Here is a 19,387-nt window from a genome sequence, read left to right as displayed (position 1 = left end):
GGCAAAGAAAGTTCTGTTGTATTATATCTTTATTTATAATAGAAGTTTAATAATAAATTAAATTACATTTAAGAATTGAAAACACGCGTTTGTTGATAAAAATTAACGTAATCGATGTTCTAAAGAAGACTTTCAGAAAAATTCGAAATCACACAAATTTATCTAATTTAGATTTAACCCTACTCTTTCCTTATTGCCTACATGGATAGCCAATTTTGTCCCGATTCAAAAAGAAGACTCCTTAATTAAAATAACTATTTATGACACTATTATTTTGGTTCGCAGTGTTATCAAGTTTTTGGACAGAAATTTTCTCTTTATCGAGAACCTTCGATATATAGAGAAAATGTAAGTCCAAAAAGGATAGTGTTATACAGCAAGACCAAGGGCGACGCCGGGCACTTCTGCTACAGTAATTAATAATACTTATCAGAGGGGAATTTTAAACTTTATTTAACACTGATATTATGATATACAGAATATTTTGTAAATATGATATGGAATCTGGAGAAGGAAGAAGCCTTGAAAATATGAAAATTAAAAGTTTGATTAGAAAGATGCTTTTTTAAAGGCGGCTTCAGGTATAAATAGCACTCATGTACACTTACTATTCACACTACAGTACAGTACAGATATACATAAATATTAACGTTTTAAAGGTATTTACACTAAAGTTGAGAGGTATAGGGGTATGACGTATTAAGACTGCTCTAAGAACTAGTGTTGACAAAAAAATAACAAATATTGTTAAAAAAAAGGTTAAAATTTCCTGAGTTGATTATTTACCTTTTTCATTTGTCGCAAACACTCCCCTTAAACAAGTTTCTGAACGATTCTTCGAATACGTCATCTGAAAAATGTACACAAACCCTATCCCTGCACCTTTAGTATAAAATAAACACCTTTTAACAGTTTACATTCTGGGTTACAGAGTACAGAGTAGAAATATTTTGTGATCAGAAAGTCAGAAAAAAATGAGCATGCATCACCTTAAAGGTATAAATGACTCAAAGAAGTAGTGCTTGCTAATATATTTTTACGACGTTAATCTTAGATATCCTAACCAATTCGGAATATGGGAAGTTATGTGAGGATGTAAAAAAATATGGGAGGGTGTTGGAAAGTAGGGGAGGGTGTGGGGAATTAGTGGAGGGTTGGGGAAATTATAGTGAAGGGTGTGGGAAAGTAGGGGAGGGTGGGGAAATTAGTGAAGGTTGTGGGAAAGTAGGGGAGGGTGTGGGGAATTAGTGGAGGGTTGGGGAAAGTAGGGGAGAGTGTTATAAAGGATGGGAGAAATAAGGAAAGGCCGGATGTGCAGGAATTTTTAACAATATATTATTTTCTACAATTATTTGTTTTGTTAATAAATTTAAAAAAGCAGTCTAATGAGACATATTGTCGCTAAAACAAGTAGAACCAGAAAAAATTGGAATTCTTGTCTTTTTCTACTTTTATTTAGAAAATGTGAAATGTCGCTGAGCAATTTATTTCTTAACAATGCCCTAAACTGTTTTAGAAACCAGTTGCAGCAATTGCTAGCTACAAGATCTTTAAAATCATTTCTAAATTCAAAAGGAGGCGACATTCATTTCACTGTTCTGGTTTTTACTGTTATAACAGAAAACATGGAGTTTTATTCACTTAACACGTGGTTTTGATTTCATTGTGATTTGCCAACTGATGAAATCACAAAAATGTTTAGAAAAAAAAACACACCGTTGTTTCACACGTGTAAATAATACTGTTAAAGAGAAAAATTTTCAAGCATTTTCTAATACAGTGGTGTACATAAAACAGTGGAATAAAAAGATGTGATTTGAGCAATCACATGTATGCATTTTTGATGTTGTTATAAAGCTAATAGTTTTACCAGTTGCCTAGAATTTATTCATTAAGTGAAATGAGTCTTTTTACGTACACTTAACATTTGCCATGTTTCATGTTCATGGAGTACGTAAAATCATGATTTGAATCTGACAGTCGTCTTCCATTCTACAATTTTATGGGTCTATAGTATCTTGTTGGCCCATTAGATTCTGCAAGTTCCAAAACATAGGTTATAATTTTTAAACCACTTATGTGTTTAATTATTTTTTTGAATATACCTTTATTAAAAAAAGAAATATTTGCATAACAATATGAAAGTTGTCTTTTTTTTCTTTGCTTGAAATAAATTGATGAAATATGTCTAAAAAGTTCTATATTACTTTCATACTGTGGTCGCCAGTATATTTTGGATTATAAAAGATGACAGAAATCAACCTGAAGTGCATTCAATACTTTAATAATTTCTGAAATAATCAAAGCATACATTTAAAATGATTTCCTGGATTTTTAAGCCAACTTTTTAATTTTATGCCCAGTTTGCAATTTAAAACTTATCATCTGTCTTCAACTGTGATGTGAACACTGGGACCCAGAAAATAGAAAGACGACTGTAAAACTCAAGTTATGATTTTGAAAAGATCAATGAATATGAAACACAGCAATTGTGCAGTGTAGCCAGACACATTTCATTTCATTCGTAGATTTTTGTTTAAATTGTTTGCTTTATATCAACATCATAAACACATTAGATTGCCAAAATGTCGTCTTCTTATTTCACAGGTAAATTCAGTGTCAAACTGAATTTTGTTTGCAGAGTTTTGGAATAATTTTCCGTAGGACCCATTTTCTATTCAGCTTCTATTTGAGCAAAACCGACGTTATAGTGCGTTTTTTACTTTTTCATTGTTGTTGATGTAGAAATCCGCCAGTCATCTATTAGAAAAGCTGTGGTGCACTTATACTTGTAATGTTTGGGTATAAGGAAAAAGATATTTCTGTCACCAAATTGTATATCGTTGATGGCACCCTGTAAATACAGGATGATCTGAAAAAAATTCTCTTGCCAAGTGATTTTTCATGGGTCGCCTCTTACTGCGCAGGCGCATGATGAGATGATGAGTTTGATGGATTTGCTGTGGCTGTTTCACTGCCTTTTTTTGTGCTGTTAGTTCGCTTGTTCATCATGTCACAAAACTCGCGGAAATTCAACTTATCATTTCCTGTTTGATCAAACTTCTTAAAAGCCAAGTCAATCTGAAAATTTGAACTGGATTATTTGATTTCAAAGTATTTGTAAAATCTAGCTTAAGTTGGATAGAAATAATATAAAAAAGATATGTAAAAAAAAAGAATTTTTAAAAGTAAGAAAAAGTAGATGAACCATGCAGACCACTTTTCTTGTTCAGAAAGATAAGTGGTTGAACCATGTCTGGGCAGTTAAACCATGTTTTGCTATTGATTAAATGTGGTCCCAGCTATCATCAGAAAAAAAGAAAATTAAAATGCTAGAAGAACTTTAAAATTCTAATAATTATTACTTAAAGCACGAAAAAGATAAGACTGTGAAAAAAAAATAAAGAAGGAGAAACAAATATAAAAAAGTAAGAAAAAAGGAAATTATGAAACTGAAAAAAACATAAAGAGCAAAATAGGTTAAAAATGACAAAGAAAAGTAGTAAACTCTAAAATTAAAAAGAAAAGTAATAAACTCTAAAATTAAAAAGAAAAGTAGTAAACTCTAAAATTAAAAAGAAAAGTAGTAAACTCTAAAATGAAAAAGAAAAGTAGTAAACTTTAAAATGAAAAAGAAAAGTAGTAAACTCTAAAATGAAAAAGAAAAGTAGCAAACTTTAAAATGAAAAAGAAAAGTAGTAGGAAAAACTATAAAAGAAAATGAAGAAAAAATTTGAATAAGACTGTAAAAAAGAAAATTGATAAGAGATGCCAAAAACACTAAAATCACAAGAAATAAAAGCGAAATAGCAAAAGAAATTGGAGGAAAATGGCGGAAAATGTATAAACAAACAGGGATATATTTATTTTTCATAGAAATGTGAGACCCATAACACTCCATAATAAGAAAATTACTTTAAATCTCAAGTTATGATTTTACTTTATCACTTGTTCAATGTTCATGTTTAAGCTTCTGGTAAAATTATTTGCTTTATGGAAACAATAAACAGTAAAAACCAATAAGAATGCTGAAATGTCGTCTTCCTATTCAACAGTTTGATAGAAATGTTTGCAAGAGGCAAAAAATATATATACTCCTGTAAGAAATGTGGTTTATAGGAAAGAAAAATATATACCCCTGTAAGAAATGTAGTTTTTATGAAAGAAAAATATATACCCCTGTAAGAAATGTGGTTTATAGGAAAGAAAAATATATACCCCTGCAAGAAATGTGGTTTTTATAAAATAAAAATATATAACCCTGTAAAAAATGTGGTTTATTGGAAAGAAAAAAAAATACCCCTGCATGAAATGTGGTTTTAAAAAAGAAAAATATATAACCCTGTAAGAATTGTGGTTTTATGAAAGAAAAATATACACCCCTGCAAGAAATGTGGTTTTTATGAAAGAAAAATATAAACCCCTGTAAGAAATTAGGTTTTTACCTGCTCTCTATTGAGATTCTTACAGACCTCCCTGAACTCCTGAATTAATTCTCCATTAATATGAGAAAACTCATCAATTATACATTAATCCAACCCCTAAGGATTTACAGGGGGAGGGGGGGGGCTCTCCTGGATGGAGGGGGACAGGAGTCCCCAGGGTAGGGGGAAAACCATTTTCTAGATTTAATTATATTATAATTCCGTTTTTGTTCTTTCCTAACAAATAAGAAAGGAACTTATTAGTTTTCAGGTATTCAGAGATTGGTTTTGGTACAAATCAAAGGGACTGATTTTGAAATTTTAAGCGACCCTCCATTTAAGAAAGGACACGCCCGATTCACAATTGTCTGTTGAAACATTATCCTGATCGATAATGTGAAAAATAACTTCGGTTATAGAGCTTCACCATATTTAATTCTCTGTTTTTCCTAATGCCAGAAATAAGCAAGTCACTTTTGAAGAGAAACTAAGAATGATAATTAATGAGCAGTTTGTAAAAGCAATAACATTGATATCTATTCACACTTTATCAGAAAAAGCTTTTAAGAGTATCATTATGAATCGGACATGCCACTCTATCAATGGAGAGTTAGATTACAGTTCTTGAATAAACATTTGCACCTATAGTTTGTATAAAAATAAAGTTAAAATTTACCGTTTTTGTAACAAATCCGTCGCCATCTTTATCCATGAGCTTAAAGAGTCGTTCTGCTCTGGACTCTTCTCCCATGAATTCTTCAAAGGAGAGCCTAAACATATTAAATGTATTTATCATTTACATCTTATCTTAACTTAATGAAAATTTGGTCAAAACCCATTTTATTGTTCCGGCTGGCCACTTTATTATCCCGACTAGCCAATTTATTGTCATTGCTGGCTTTTTTATTGTCCTGGATTCCTCTTTTATTTTTGTCCCAGCTTGCCACTTTATTGTCCCGGCTAACCAATTTATTGCCCTGCCTGACCACTTTATTGTCCTTGCTGACTATTTTATTGTCGTGGCTGCCCACTTTTTTTTTGTCATGGCTGTCCAATTTATTGTCACGGCAAGGCACCTCATACTACAGGCTGGCCACTTTATTGTTCCGACTGCAACTTTATTGTCCCGGCTGCAACTTTATTGTCTCGACTGCAACTTTATTGTCCCTGCTGCAACTATATTTTCTTGACTGCAACTTTATTGTCCCGACTGAAACTTTATTGTCCCGACTGAAACTTTATTGTCCCGGCTGCAACTATATTGTCTCGACTGCAACTTTATTGTCCCGGCTGCAATTTTATTGTCTCGACTGCAACTTTATTGTCCCGGGTGGCCACTTTATTGACTTTAATTTGTTTATCATGTTGAACATAGTTTTGTTCCCTCATGGCCATGGATATATAAAACTTCCTTTTTACGACAACAAATTCTTTAAACAAGATTGTAAAAAGAGTTTCCACGACTAAAAATGATCATTTGAATGCATTTGAGGTCAACCGAATTACAAACACACACTTGATGACACTTTCTCAATATTGGATATTGATTTCGGTAACATGTCTAGATAGATATTTGATAATGTAAAATTTGAATTTATAAAATGTTAGATTTCAAACCTGCCATTTTCTAGCACTCTAGTCTCAAAGCTCTTATGCACTTCCTCCCTATAACAACAGAAAAATTGTAAGAATTCAAAAAGAAAGCATCACATTTATTATTGTTATATAAGCTATGTATATTGTATATAAATCCCAGATTATATATTTTTAGCTTAGGAACCCAGCTTTAACTGGAAACTTAACTTTCAAAAAGTCGCCCTAATCAACTTAGAATTTTTAAGAGCATTTTCGTGGTTATACAGAGTTCAACAATTAAAACATGAGGCAAATCGCTCCAGGGGTTCATGAGTTTTGATCAACAAACTAACAGATAAACAAACAAACAGAGATCACTACTTTATAGGTATTGAACAATTAACATTTGGGGAGTAAAATTGTGGGAAAGATGGCAGGTAGGGTTTCCACGAAATGGCTAAATCTTTTGCGCACTTTTGCGCTATTTTTGCGCATGAAGCGCAATGAGTTTTGCGCGGTTTTGCGCTATTTTTTTTGCGCAATTAGCGCAAAACTGTAAATATTTTTTGCGAAAGTTGCGCATAAAACGAAATTTTAGTTTTGCGCAATTTTTTTGCGCAATTTGCGCAAAATGTAACTTTTTAGGCAAATTGTCAAAAATTGATATTCAAACCTTAGAATTAAACAACTGAAGATTTATTCCATACATAAAAAAAAATATTAACATACGAGTATAATAACGATTATACTACACTCAATTGGTTACTTCCAGTTACAAAAAGTTTATATTAAGGGACCAAAATTAATAAAATAGAAATTAGAGAGTGTGAAACTTGGCAAGACTTTAATCCTATTAAATAATTTCAAGTGACCCTTAAAAGCTTTGCCTAATCAAGTATGAATTATATTCTTAAATCTTTAATCTCATATAAAATAATGCAAGAAAGTAACCAATGCCTGAAGAATCCACTTTTAGGAAATATGCCTGTCCAAAACTAAAATAATAAAATTGTCGAGAAAATTGTGAGATTTGAACTCTTCTTAACTGTCATTGGTCAATTATGTAAAAGTGACCAATAGGAAGACATTCCAAAACAAGATTTTTCCAGAATTGAATTCTAAGAAACACACACCGTCACCAACCGTTTGATTTTCACGAAATTGCGGAATTGCGCAAAACTTGAGTTTGATTTGCGCGAAATGACTTTTGCGAATGATTGCGCAAATTGTTGTTTTTTTCGCGCAAAACTGATGCGCAAAGAAAGAAAAATTTTGCGTTTCGTTCCGCAAAAAATGCGCAAAAGTTTTGCGAATGGAAACCCTAATGTCAGGAGGGTAAAATTTTTAAATGCTCTTTTTGAAACATCTCAATAACAGTTATTTTCCAATTTAAAACTTTTTTTTGAAGGATTCAGTTTAATTCTCAGCTTACACAAAACAGAAAACATTATATCTTACTATTTTTCATTTCTGAAAATTGAATTAATTTTTTATTACTCCGTAAAGTTTATCACCATTCACAAAATTGGTTTGTTTAGAAACGAATTTAATTCTTATAATGAAGCTTGCACGGGCGGGCCGCGGCACAGCAATATATATCAATTTTTTTGAAAACAGAAAAAACTAATTTCCTTTAAGAATTGAATATTTACCATTAAAATAAATAAAAATGTTAAAATAAGTTTATTGTAAGTAGGCCTAGCTCCGTGTATAGTTCTTTTTATGTCGCTCGGACAAAAGGGAAAATAATTTCAATTGAAAAAAAAATAATAATGTATTTATAATGTATACACAACATTTGGCATGATAATGGAAATAAATTAATTCAAATAATTACATGCATTTGGAATAATTCAAAGGGACTGTAAGCGTAATTTCGAATGACACTGATCGATCATCGAGGGCAGAGAGGATTTAAAATATTCGAATTTAAATATTTATTTTCGGCGACTTTTAGGAAGTACATATTTATATTTCCTAAAATTAAAACTCAGCTTGTAAATAAAGTTCTGTAAATATATAAGGATAAGTCCGTCAAAAGTATTTAAATTTCAATGGTACTCTTGTGAATGAGATACGTCACTCTATAAATCTAATCTGAGCTGAAAACTTTAGAATAGGATATCCTTAATCCCGATCGGTTAATTAATCTGGAGATTAATAACAAGAGGAGATCAAGCCATATTTAATCTCGAGATGAAGAAAAAGAGTGGATCAAGCATTAATCCCGATATGCACCATTCAAAAGTTCCCAGCTCAGTTGACCAGCTACTCGAGGTAAGCATTTTAACCGTTATATTTTATAAATTGTTTTTCTTTAAATGATTCTGTTTTATTTGATATTATTTTGTTTTATTACTATAAGGACATTGTAAAAATATATTTACGGAAAAGTACTTTCAATCTCTGGGTTGGTTCAACCTTCCATCAATATATAAATGAATAATGCCCTCAGTTCCTTTAAGCGATCAGTAAATATTTTTTTAGACAGGTAATTTCTAAATATTGATGATTGTATAATAAACTAGGTGAAGGGCCCGGAGTTGCCCGTGGAAAATGAAATTTATGATGATTGTGCAATAAATAAAGAAATGATTTTAAAGGGACAGACCTATTGTAAGGTAGTTGAAATGAGTATGCAGTGTTGTGGACAAATTCTTAAGGATTCATTTGAGACATATAAAACTTTTTAAAGATCTGTAAATCCTGAGTTTGAGCGCAAAGTCGACGTTCAAAATCGTACTTTTGGGTGGATAGTGGAGACGTTTTTAGAATTGTTTTTAAATTATTAAATAACGACACAAAAAATGTAAACAAAATTCTACAGTGAAATAATTAGATGTTTAGGAACAGGTTGAGAAAATAAAAATTAATCTTATCATCAAAAATAAGTAATCGTATTCAATTATTACTTTCTATAATCGCTGATTATTCACAAAGATTTTCTGCAGATTTTCTGGAATTTTAATTGATAAGACGACATTTGAAGAATTTGTAGAAATCTGCGAATAAATTCATAGGAAATAAGAAATTAACAATATAATGATGGAAACGAAATAATTGATTCTAACATTGATTTATTAACAAATTTCTTTTGAGGAATGTGTTCCTAACATTCTAATTAGTTTACTGTATAATTTTTTCTTTATTTTTCGTAGTCATTATTTAATAATTAAAAAACCGATTCTGAAAACGTACCCACCCAATACATGATTTTAAACGTTAACTATGCACTCAAACTCAGTAATTATACACCGTGGAAACGTTTTTATGTCTCAAATGAAGCCTAAAGAATTTTTCCACAACACTGCATACTCAGTTTAACTACCTTACATAGCCGGTCTGTCCCTTTAAAAACAGTATTCTTTGAACAATAAAACTTTTTCCAAAGTTTCAATTTTATAATTAGTTAGGAATAAATTGGAAAAAACATATTATCTATGAAATAAGGTACACATGTACAATGAACTAACTTAAGACACGAAACCAGTTTATAATCGTTTAAAAAAAGGGAGTTAGGGGGGGTAATGGAAAGGGTTAAAGGCTTTGCGACACTTCAAACTCGAACCAGTCTGAAAAATCGATGCCACTTTTCAGAGCAGTTCAGATCTATGTCGGTACATGCTTAAAATTCATCTATTGACCTACAGTACATGTGTATTGTTGACACACAAGTCACATTGAGATAGAGTATTATTGGCAATATGAACAAAGCTGGGAATTTTCAAAGAGAATTGAATACAAGGAGTGGGCAATAGGGTTTCCGTACACTTTGCTGTGACGTATTTGGACTGCTGGAGAACTAGTTTTTGCGTAACAACAATAATAAAGATTGTAAACAATAACACAAATGATAAACAGACATTTGGTGGATCTCTGGCGTTAGATGAAGATTCACCGTATACTAACTCATGTTTGTTTACATTAGATCGGCTGCCTTTATTATTGTTTTTACGCAAAAACTAGTTCTCCAGCAGTCCAAATACGTCACAGCAAAGTGTACGGAAACCCTATTTCCCCCTCCTTGTATTCAATTCTCCTTGGGAATTTTTATGCATGATTACCCACAGTTGATCGCGCTCAGTTGATCTCAATATCTACAATGGGCACTTTTAAATTTTAAGAAGAATCTGCAAGATCGCTTGAATTTGGATATTAATTTTTCTATTCTCCCATTGGTTCAGAGCAAAATTCCCTGGCCTCTGATTGGCTTCTGTAAAGAACAAATTAATCTGTAGATTAAGAAAAGATTGAAATGAAGCATTCTTAAGTCCAACTCCCTTACTCCTTGATTTGGATCTTTTACCCTTAACATAAAATGAAGGGGGTGGGGGTTGATTAAATTTAAATATTTGGTTTGGTTTGGTTGAGTAGATTTTATAATCTTGATAAAACCATAACTAGACATAACCATGCAAGATTAAAGCTAGGCTCAGCTACAAATATTGCAATATAATAGTTTCTTACATTCAAGAATATTTCCAGCATAAAAGACTATTTCCAGAATATTCCAGAATATTCCAGAATATTCCCAAAATATTTCAGAATATTCCCAGAATATTTCAGAATATTCCAAAGTCACATTCAAATCATGTACATTACAATCTGAGCTGAACCAACCTGTACGGTCCTATAGTTTGTACTTCCCGGTTTACCAACTACACTGGTAGACATGTAGCAGGGTATAATATAGTTGGCTTACCTCAAGGTACTAATGCAAGGAAAGTTGTATCAGAGGTGTACGCATATTTTGTACTGCAGTGAACTGTCTTTGAGCGGAAAAGTAAACACAAGACGGATGTTGCAGCATCGATGAAATATTCTTGTCATAGGAAACTATTATGTCAATTATCAAAATTATCAATATTAAATGCTTTGTTCCTCCTCGGATACTAGACAAACACAAGATGCATCTATTCTTGTTTACGAATTCCGCCCAGAGAGAACTGGTTTCAATATGTACGCAGAGTATACACAACCGCAATTAACTTTCCTTTCATTAGTACCTTGTCTTTGCTACAGTGATAACCAGAAATCTCTAGAAAAGGAAGTCGATTCAAGTTATTAACAATAACAGATAGAATACTAGATGTCGTCTTCTCAAGATGTAGGGTTTTTTTTGTTCACAATAACCCTGAGGCAGAAGCCAAAAGGAGTTACGCGCATGCTCCAGAGGGAGTTCTGTTTTATGCCGCATGCGCGTAACACCTGATTGGTTGAAGTTTAGATACTTTAATGTATATTAAAATAAAGATCATAATAGTGTTTGCAGATTAACAAAAAGAGGAGTTCAAGAATTTAGCTCGATTCTAAATTCTAAAGTTTTCAGCTCTGATTTACATTCACTAATACGGCAATTTTGCAAAAAAAAGGGATTTATATAGACTCAACAAATATTATCATTTTCATCGATTAATTCTTCTCTTACGCAATATGTTTCTGTTTCAAATGTAGCAATGTACTTCGAAAAACTAAGATTGAAAAGTAATTACAAATGCAAAGAAAACATTAATAACAATAATAAAAAACTTTGTTACCGAGAGAGCTGGTTATATATTAGATACCAAAAAATATATAAAATCAATTATACCATCGATATAAATCTTTTTTTTTCATTTTTCATCAACCCTACATTGCGTGTTGAATAATATTAATTTTCTGAACAATAACAATGAATTAGAAAATTAAAAGTCTAATGTAATATATAAATAGCTGAAGAGCCCGGCGTTACCCGTGGAAAAAAATGTGTTAAAATTTGTCTAAAAATTTGGAAAAAATCGAATTTTTTAGCCCCAGGCTACCCACGAGTGCCTACAAAAATGCCAGCCCATTCAGTCCAGCCGTATTGTTGGCCAGAGGGAACATATATATGAATGTCTTGTTTTATTATATAGATATATTCACTTCTAAATAACTATTTAAAGCACTATAATTATTCTGGTTCGCAGTGTAATGAAGTTTTTGGACAGCAATTTTCTCTTTATCGAGAAGGTTCAATCAAGCTTTTTTGGATTAAATTTTGTCCTGAACTTTTCTGCGAGATATAGAGAGAAAAAATAGTATGATAGGTAATTTTAGGAAACGTTTATGTTCATAATTATTTCAAAATAAATTAACCCCTTTATTTTTTATGACCCCCCTCCCCCCCAACCCCCAATAAAAAAGGGTATTCAAATTTACAAATTAAAGCTTCTAATCCTCCCAAGAACAAAGAAACTTAAAATCTCGCATCATTATTTGAAATATCACAGATCCGAAAAACTGGAGTAAGAGTTGGGTGATCTGAGACCGAATTTAATGAATTGGAGAGGTCGCTGAATTACCTATCGCCGGTTCAAATCAAGATTTGAACCGGTCTCTCAAATTCATTAAATTCGGACCAAGTTTCTTTTTAATTTAAAAGTCCTAAAGCTAAATTTATATTTCAACATTTTCCTTTTTATACACTCGGTAGTCCTTATATATTTGGTTTTTGATTAATGTTTAAAGTTTGGTCTAATTTTGTTTCATTAATAGATTTTTTCCCTCTTAATGAAATAGTACATACAAAAGCCTTAAAATACATAAATCTCAAATGTATACAGTGGATTACAAAGACGACTTTTGAACTCAAATTTTGATTTTAAAAAGCCAAATGAACTTGAATCAATGCAGATATGTAGTTTAAATAGTTTCACTCAATGATTTGATTTTTAATCTACAGGTTAAAGTATTTGCAACATTAACAACATTAAACATGAATATCGTCTTCCTTTTTCGCAGTTTATGGGGCCCACAATACTTCATTAAACCGATAACATAAGAAAGCTAAGATAATGTTTAGAAAGTATAAACTTTAATATTCTAATCTTTATATTTTTAAATCTCATGTCTAAGATATTTGATATTTCAAACTCTGAACTCTGATTATTATAAATCAAATAGTCAATTTGTAAATATTAAAGATCTATAGGGATCAGCAGATTAGAATTTGAATCGAGCGCTCAGTTCATTAAAGTAGTTGAATCAAAAAAAAATGTTTAAGGCGCCTGAAAGCTTAATTTAGTTTAGGTCACTCACATTTATGTTGATATTTTTTTATTTATTGGTCGTTAGTATTTGATTTTACAATAAATAATAAATTATATATTTTACATTATATAGGAAATATATTGTGTAATATAGCAGGTTAATAGGATATAGTAGACACTTTTAAATTAGCTTTAATACTAATCTATTCAACGTTATAAATTGATACCGGAGGGTGCAGGGGTGGGAGGGGGGGGGGGGGCTTTCTTTACGGGTTTTTACCAGTAAAAAAAGTTTTGGTCCAGAATTTTTCTTTGCCAAAGTTAATTTCTGTTTTGACTTACTTTTTAAACCTTAAAAAGCTGGCAAATCATACAAAAGGAATTGAGTCTTTGCCACAAACTCTGATTTTCTAATCTCTATATCTTTTTACTCCGATGTCGTATACGTTTGATATTTCAAACTATGAATTCTGTTAAATGAAAGAATATAAGTTTGAAATATTAAAGGTTTATACCATCTAGTTGCTTAGATATAGGTATTAGATAACTTGAGTTTGTGGCAAAAACTCAATTCCTTTGTCTTGTCTATTGTCTACCTTTAAACTAAGGATTATTAAATCTCGAAATTTCAAAGTTTGGTCGGCCATTGAAATAAAATATTTTATCCCGATTGATTAAAATTCATTTCTCAGACCTAAATGATTTCGCATATTTTTATATTAAAAACACCTTGATAAGCATAACAAAAAAGAGTTTTTCGGAAAATGAATTCTATTATAAAAATACCAATCCCCCTCCGGCCCCCCTCCCCCAAGATATGATTATTTCTACGCTTTAGAAGTGAATATATTGTATATATTACATTAGACTTTCAAGTTTCTAATTTATTGTTATTGTTGAGAAAATAATATTGTTTAACACGCAGTGCAGGATTAACAAAAAATGAAAAAAGATTTATATTGTATTCCGACGGTATAATTGATTTTTTATACTTTATTTATTATATAATATGTAACCAACTTTCTCGGTAACAAAGTTTTTTATTATTAATATTTTCTTTGCATTTACTTTTCAATCTTAGTATTTTTACTCAACAAACTCACCTCGACTGCCCCTTTAGTAAAAGTAAATTGAACCTATATTAAGCATAAAGTCTGACCGCGTCAAACTTGTTGCACCGGCGAGTCCTGTCCATAGAGCTAGGTACAGTACAAACTGGGACCGGAAAGGTTGACCCGGCTCGGAAAATCAAATGTACTACGGCTGCCCGTGAACATTGCCTTATTAGTTAATGCAAATTTAACCAGAGCTGAAAACTTTAGAATTATGAATATCGAGATAAATGCTTATTTTATCATTTTGTTACTCTGCAGACTTTTATTTTTTATATCCATTAAAGTGTCTCAGATTCAACCAATCAGATGATAAGATAAGATAACGTTTATTGCTAAAATAAATGTATCTGTATACATGTGAATAAGTTAACCCGGTGTTGGGTTGTCGGTCAGTTTAATCCGGGAGCTCACAAAGACACGTCCGGTCAGCTCGGATAACTACACTACACTGATCGTTTGCATCAACCAAACAGCCAATCAGAAGCTGGACAATTTAACACACACTCAATAAGAGAACCCTCATTGGTTGAAACCCAAGAGAGAGGATTATCAAGAAAGTCAAAAGCTCCACAGACGATATTCATATTAAAGGAGCGGGATTAAGAATATCCAATTCTTAATCTTTAAGTTTAGATGTGTCAACTTACAAGTTGCACCAGCCTACATAGCTACACTGATAACCAGAAAACTGTAGAAAAGAAAGACGATATCAAAGCAATACTAAAGTTCATTTGATGTTCTTACAAAACAAATAGCTATACTCATAGATTATTTAACAATAACACATAGAAGACTAGATGTTGTCTTTTCAAGATTTAGGGGGTTTTCGTTCACAATAACCCTAAGGTAGAAGCCCAAAGGTGTTACGCACAGCGTAGAACAGGCTCACTTATAGGAGCTTGTGCGTAACTCCTTTTGGCTTCTGCCTTAGGGTTATTGTGAGTAAAAAACCCTAAATCTTGAAAAGATGACATAGCGTGTTTTATCTGTTATGGTTAATTAATCTATGACTATAACAATAAGTTAAACAAAAGTCAAATGGGTCTGTTTACACTGCACAATTGTTGTGCCTGACATTATGATAACTGACGAGATTGTGTCCTGAGATGGAATTTAAAGAATTTGAGCCGCGGTTTAAATCCGCCAAAACTCGGTTTAAATTAAGCGCCAGCTTAAATCTTGAAACATTTGATACAATTTTAAGTGGAACCAACCATATTTAAACCGCGGCTTAAATTTAAACCGCCGCTCAAATTCTTTAAATTCGGCCACTGGTTTAGCCATTGATAGCTAAGTGAAACTAAATTGTACCTGGTTAGATACGGGTTTGAGAAACCTTTATGGAGTAGGGCATTTACTATGAGCCAACTTTATCATACCCTGCTACATGTCTGCCAGTGTAGTTGGTTCACCGGGCAGTACAAACTATAGGACCGTACAGGTTGTATCAGGTCTACCAGTATAGTTGGTTTACCGGGCAGTACAAACTAGGACCGTACAGGTTGTATCAGGTCTGATTCTAATGTACATGTGGCGTGACTTTTCTTTTATTTACGTACACTTACGTTGAGTTATGTATTCCCGCTGCTATTAGTACATTCGTCCACTGATCTCTACTCAGCTTACCATCAGAGGCATCCTTTCCAATAGCCTAGATAGATATATAGATAGATAGATAGATAGATAGACAGATAGATAGATAGATAGGTATTCGTCGATTTATTATCTATTTAGAAAATTCTTGTTGGTTTATTTTCCAAAACAGGGAGGTTTTCATGTTTTTTTTTTATATCAGAAAATGATCTGAGACTGAGAAATAAAGCGGTTGCTTAAGTCTTTATTCTGATGCAGTGTTCACTGTGCAGTGTCATTTTCATAGAGAATAGAATATATAGAGAGGAATTAAAAGAATCTCTCGGTATGAATTTTTTTCAGTCCCTTTCAGCCTGAAAGGGAGTTCAAAGTGTACAAATCATGTAAATGTTCACAAATTATATGCAGTAGAGTACATTAATACAGTATGTTCCCTAAGCCCAAAATTTAAAAGAGTATCGTTGAACGAAACTCCCGAGTTTCCTTTTTGGGGTCTTAACATTTGTGTACATTTTGATTTATGAGATTCGAAAAAAATGGAGAATATAAACAAACTGAAAAATAACATTTCATGACAAAAATATTGATATTCACAAAACCCCATTCGTAAAACCCGGGTTTTAAAACTGGTTTTCATAACGATACCCTGTCTTAAGTTTTGGGCTCTGGACTATTCATTTCAATTTCGAAATTTTTAAAGCTGTTAAATAAACTATATAATGAATTAGGTGAATAAAAACATCATTTGATTTATAGTTATAACGGAAAATGATTGTTTGTAAAGTGGAAGGCATAGAGTCTATGTAAAATGATCATTGGTCAGTTATGAAACCAGCCTATTTCATAATTTGGTTTTCTTTTAACAATAATTTTAGATTTTCTATAAAATGATATTCCAGGGCCCAACAGATTATATGGCATAAACATGTGAAGTACACCTGCAGTATGGAAACAGTACAACAAAATGGCCGTTTTACACTTTTTTCTAGTAAATTCCTCTCTATATATTCTATTCTCTATGGTCATTTTATGTCAATAAATTATAGGAAAGACATAAATTGCCATCTTTTACTTTTAGTTTGACACTCAGTGTCATTGTAATGTAACATAGTACAAAAAACACAGTTTACCTTTTAGTTCTTCCAATTAGACACAAATCACTTTACTTTGAATGTTTATATTTGATTAAAAAAAAATTAAAAATAAATTCGAATTAAAAAAATTAATGTAAAAAAATAGATTAATTTTTTTTTTCAGCGTATGTAACCCGGCCCAGGGTCCCTTGGGTTCCTTAAAAAATGTCAGCCAGATTAGTACAGCCGTTCCAGAGATCGTATTAATAAACTGTGATAAGTAGGTTTGGCTTGTTGAACTTCTTTTCTGCACGTTCCTGGGCCCCAAGAGAGAAAATATTATTTGTGTAAAGTTCAATTACTTCTCATCATTCATTAATTCTGAGAGCTTTGGACATTTTAAATTAATTCGTTGGTTTAAAAAGAATTAAGATGTCAAGATATCCGACGCGATTTGTATCTGCAACAAATGAGAGTACGTTACTTTAGCGGTCATTTCCCTATTATACCTTCATGAACTGCTTCTTGATCTCTTCCTTCTTCTTCCTCTCCTCCCCCTTCCTGTTCATCAGAAACCAACTCATCTAGATAAAGAACATGTTCAGCGCTACTTTTCTCACCAACAGTTTGGCAAAAAAAAAAACACCCAAAAAGTTAAGTTCTTTGCACAATAAGAAATCCACAATTTTTTTTCTATTTTTAATAAATGAAAAAAAATAGATACTATGTTTTATAAAAGTAAAAAATGGTTGCCGGACATTTTTAATCCAAGTATTTTTTTTACAAAGTTTAAATAAGCACTTCTTAAATTCACCTATTTTTTAATAAAGTTTAAATTAAACCACTTTATATTCATTTAAACTGCCATGCATAGATTAAGAATTATTGATTTCGTAAGAAGTTTTCAGAAATTGAATTAAAAGGGAACTTTAAGTGACCAATTATGCCCCAATAGAACTTTAAATATTGATTATTACAATATTATATACTTTTGGAACATTATTCACATCTGGAACATTGTATACCTTTGGAACATTATATACCTCTAGAACATTATATACCTCTGTAACACTATACACCTCTGGAACATCATATACCTCTGGAACATTTTACACCTTTGGAACATCATTTACCTCTAGAACATTATACACCTCTGGACCATTATATATCTCTGGAACATTATACACCTCTGGACCATTATATACGTCTGGACCATTATATACCTCTGGAACATTATTTACCTTAGGAACATTTCATACCTATGGAACATTATACACCTCTGGAACATTATACACATATGGAGGGCTATATATATATATATGGAACATTATACACCTCTGGAACATTATACACCTCTGGAACATCATTTACTTCTGGAAAATTATATATCTCTGGAACATTTACACCTCTGGATTGTTATTTACATCTGAAACATTATACACCTCTGGAACATTGTATACCTCTGGAACATTATACAACTCTGGAACATTATACATATACACTGCTAACTAGAAATGTTAACTGGACTGCTAACTGGAAATATTGACTAAGAAACTAACCTCGCTAAAGCTTGTTTATCAGTAAACTGAGATGCTAACTGGAAATATTGACTAAGAAATTGACCTCGCTAAAGCTTGTTTACCAGTTAACTGAACTGCTAACTGGAAATATTGACTAAGAAATTGACCTCGCTAAAGCTTGTTTACCAGTTAACTGAACTGCTAACTGGAAATATTGACTAAGAAATTGACCTCGCTAAAGCTTGTTTACCAGTTAACTGAACTGCTAACTGGAAATATTGACTAAGAAATTGACCTCGCTAAAGCTTGTTTACCAGTTAACTGAACTGCTAACTGGAAATATTGACTAAGAAATTGACCTCGCTAAAGCTTGTTTACCAGTTAACTGAACTGCTAACTGGAAATATTGACTAAGAAATTGACCTCGCTAAAGCTTGTTTACCAGTTAACTGAACTGCTAACTGGAAATATTGACTAAGAAATTGACCTCGCTAAAGCTTGTTTACCAGTTAACTGAACTGCTAACTGGAAATATTGACTAAGAAATTGACCTCGCTAAAGCTTGTTTACCAGTTAACTGAACTGCTAACTGGAAATATTGACTAAGAAATTGACCTCGCTAAAGCTTGTTTACCAGTTAACTGAACTGCTAACTGGAAATATTGACTAAGAAATTGACCTCGCTAAAGCTTGTTNTTTTTTTTTGTTTTTGTTTTATACTTTACAAAGAGAAGATGCTCAGAGATAAAGCCACAATTAAAAGTTGAAATAGAAGATGGGCGCGAAGCGCGCTAAAAGCCTAGTCATACGAAAAATCTAATTTTTTATATTATGCAATATTTTTTTAGCAAGCATGATAAATGAATTGCAGGTTGCTTGGACTATTTTAATTAATTTCAAAATGATAAAAATCTTTAGAAATTAAAAATTAAAATAATAAATTATCTTGAGAAAGCCAGTTGTAGTTTTAGAAAGCGCACAAACGCTTTTTTTAGTTGTATTTAAGTTCAAGTCTATGTCAATAAGGAACATTTTTTAGGAATTAATTTTCACCTTACTGATACCAATACTAGCTTA

The 19,387-nt window shown here is 31.9% G+C and overlaps 1 protein-coding gene across 2 annotated transcripts; it reads right to left on the bottom strand.

Moving 5' to 3' along the window:
- Positions 1-429: 429 nt before the first annotated feature.
- On the bottom strand, positions 430-18,978 carry LOC111704597 (calmodulin-beta). 2 transcript variants are annotated; one of them, XM_023476884.1, is made up of 7 exons: positions 18,926-18,978; positions 17,300-17,374; positions 15,690-15,775; positions 6,042-6,089; positions 5,101-5,194; positions 4,446-4,484; positions 430-3,081 (listed from the first exon to the last, which is right to left on the bottom strand). In XM_023476884.1, the coding sequence occupies exons 2-7, from the start codon at positions 17,372-17,374 to the stop codon at positions 2,917-2,919; spliced, it is 507 nt and encodes a 168-aa protein (XP_023332652.1). In that variant the 5' UTR covers positions 18,926-18,978; the 3' UTR covers positions 430-2,916. The 2 variants fall into 2 exon arrangements, with proteins under 2 accessions (XP_023332652.1, XP_023332651.1); XM_023476883.1 differs by lacking the exon at positions 18,926-18,978 and adding an exon at positions 18,350-18,393.
- Between the last annotated feature and the right edge of the window lie 409 nt (positions 18,979-19,387).

The sequence above is a fragment of the Eurytemora carolleeae genome, unplaced genomic scaffold (assembly GCF_000591075.1).
Source record: "Eurytemora carolleeae unplaced genomic scaffold, Eaff_2.0 scaffold602, whole genome shotgun sequence".
In the NCBI taxonomy this organism is placed as follows: domain Eukaryota; kingdom Metazoa; phylum Arthropoda; class Copepoda; order Calanoida; family Temoridae; genus Eurytemora; species Eurytemora carolleeae.
This window is presented reverse-complemented; position numbering and strand designations above follow the sequence as displayed.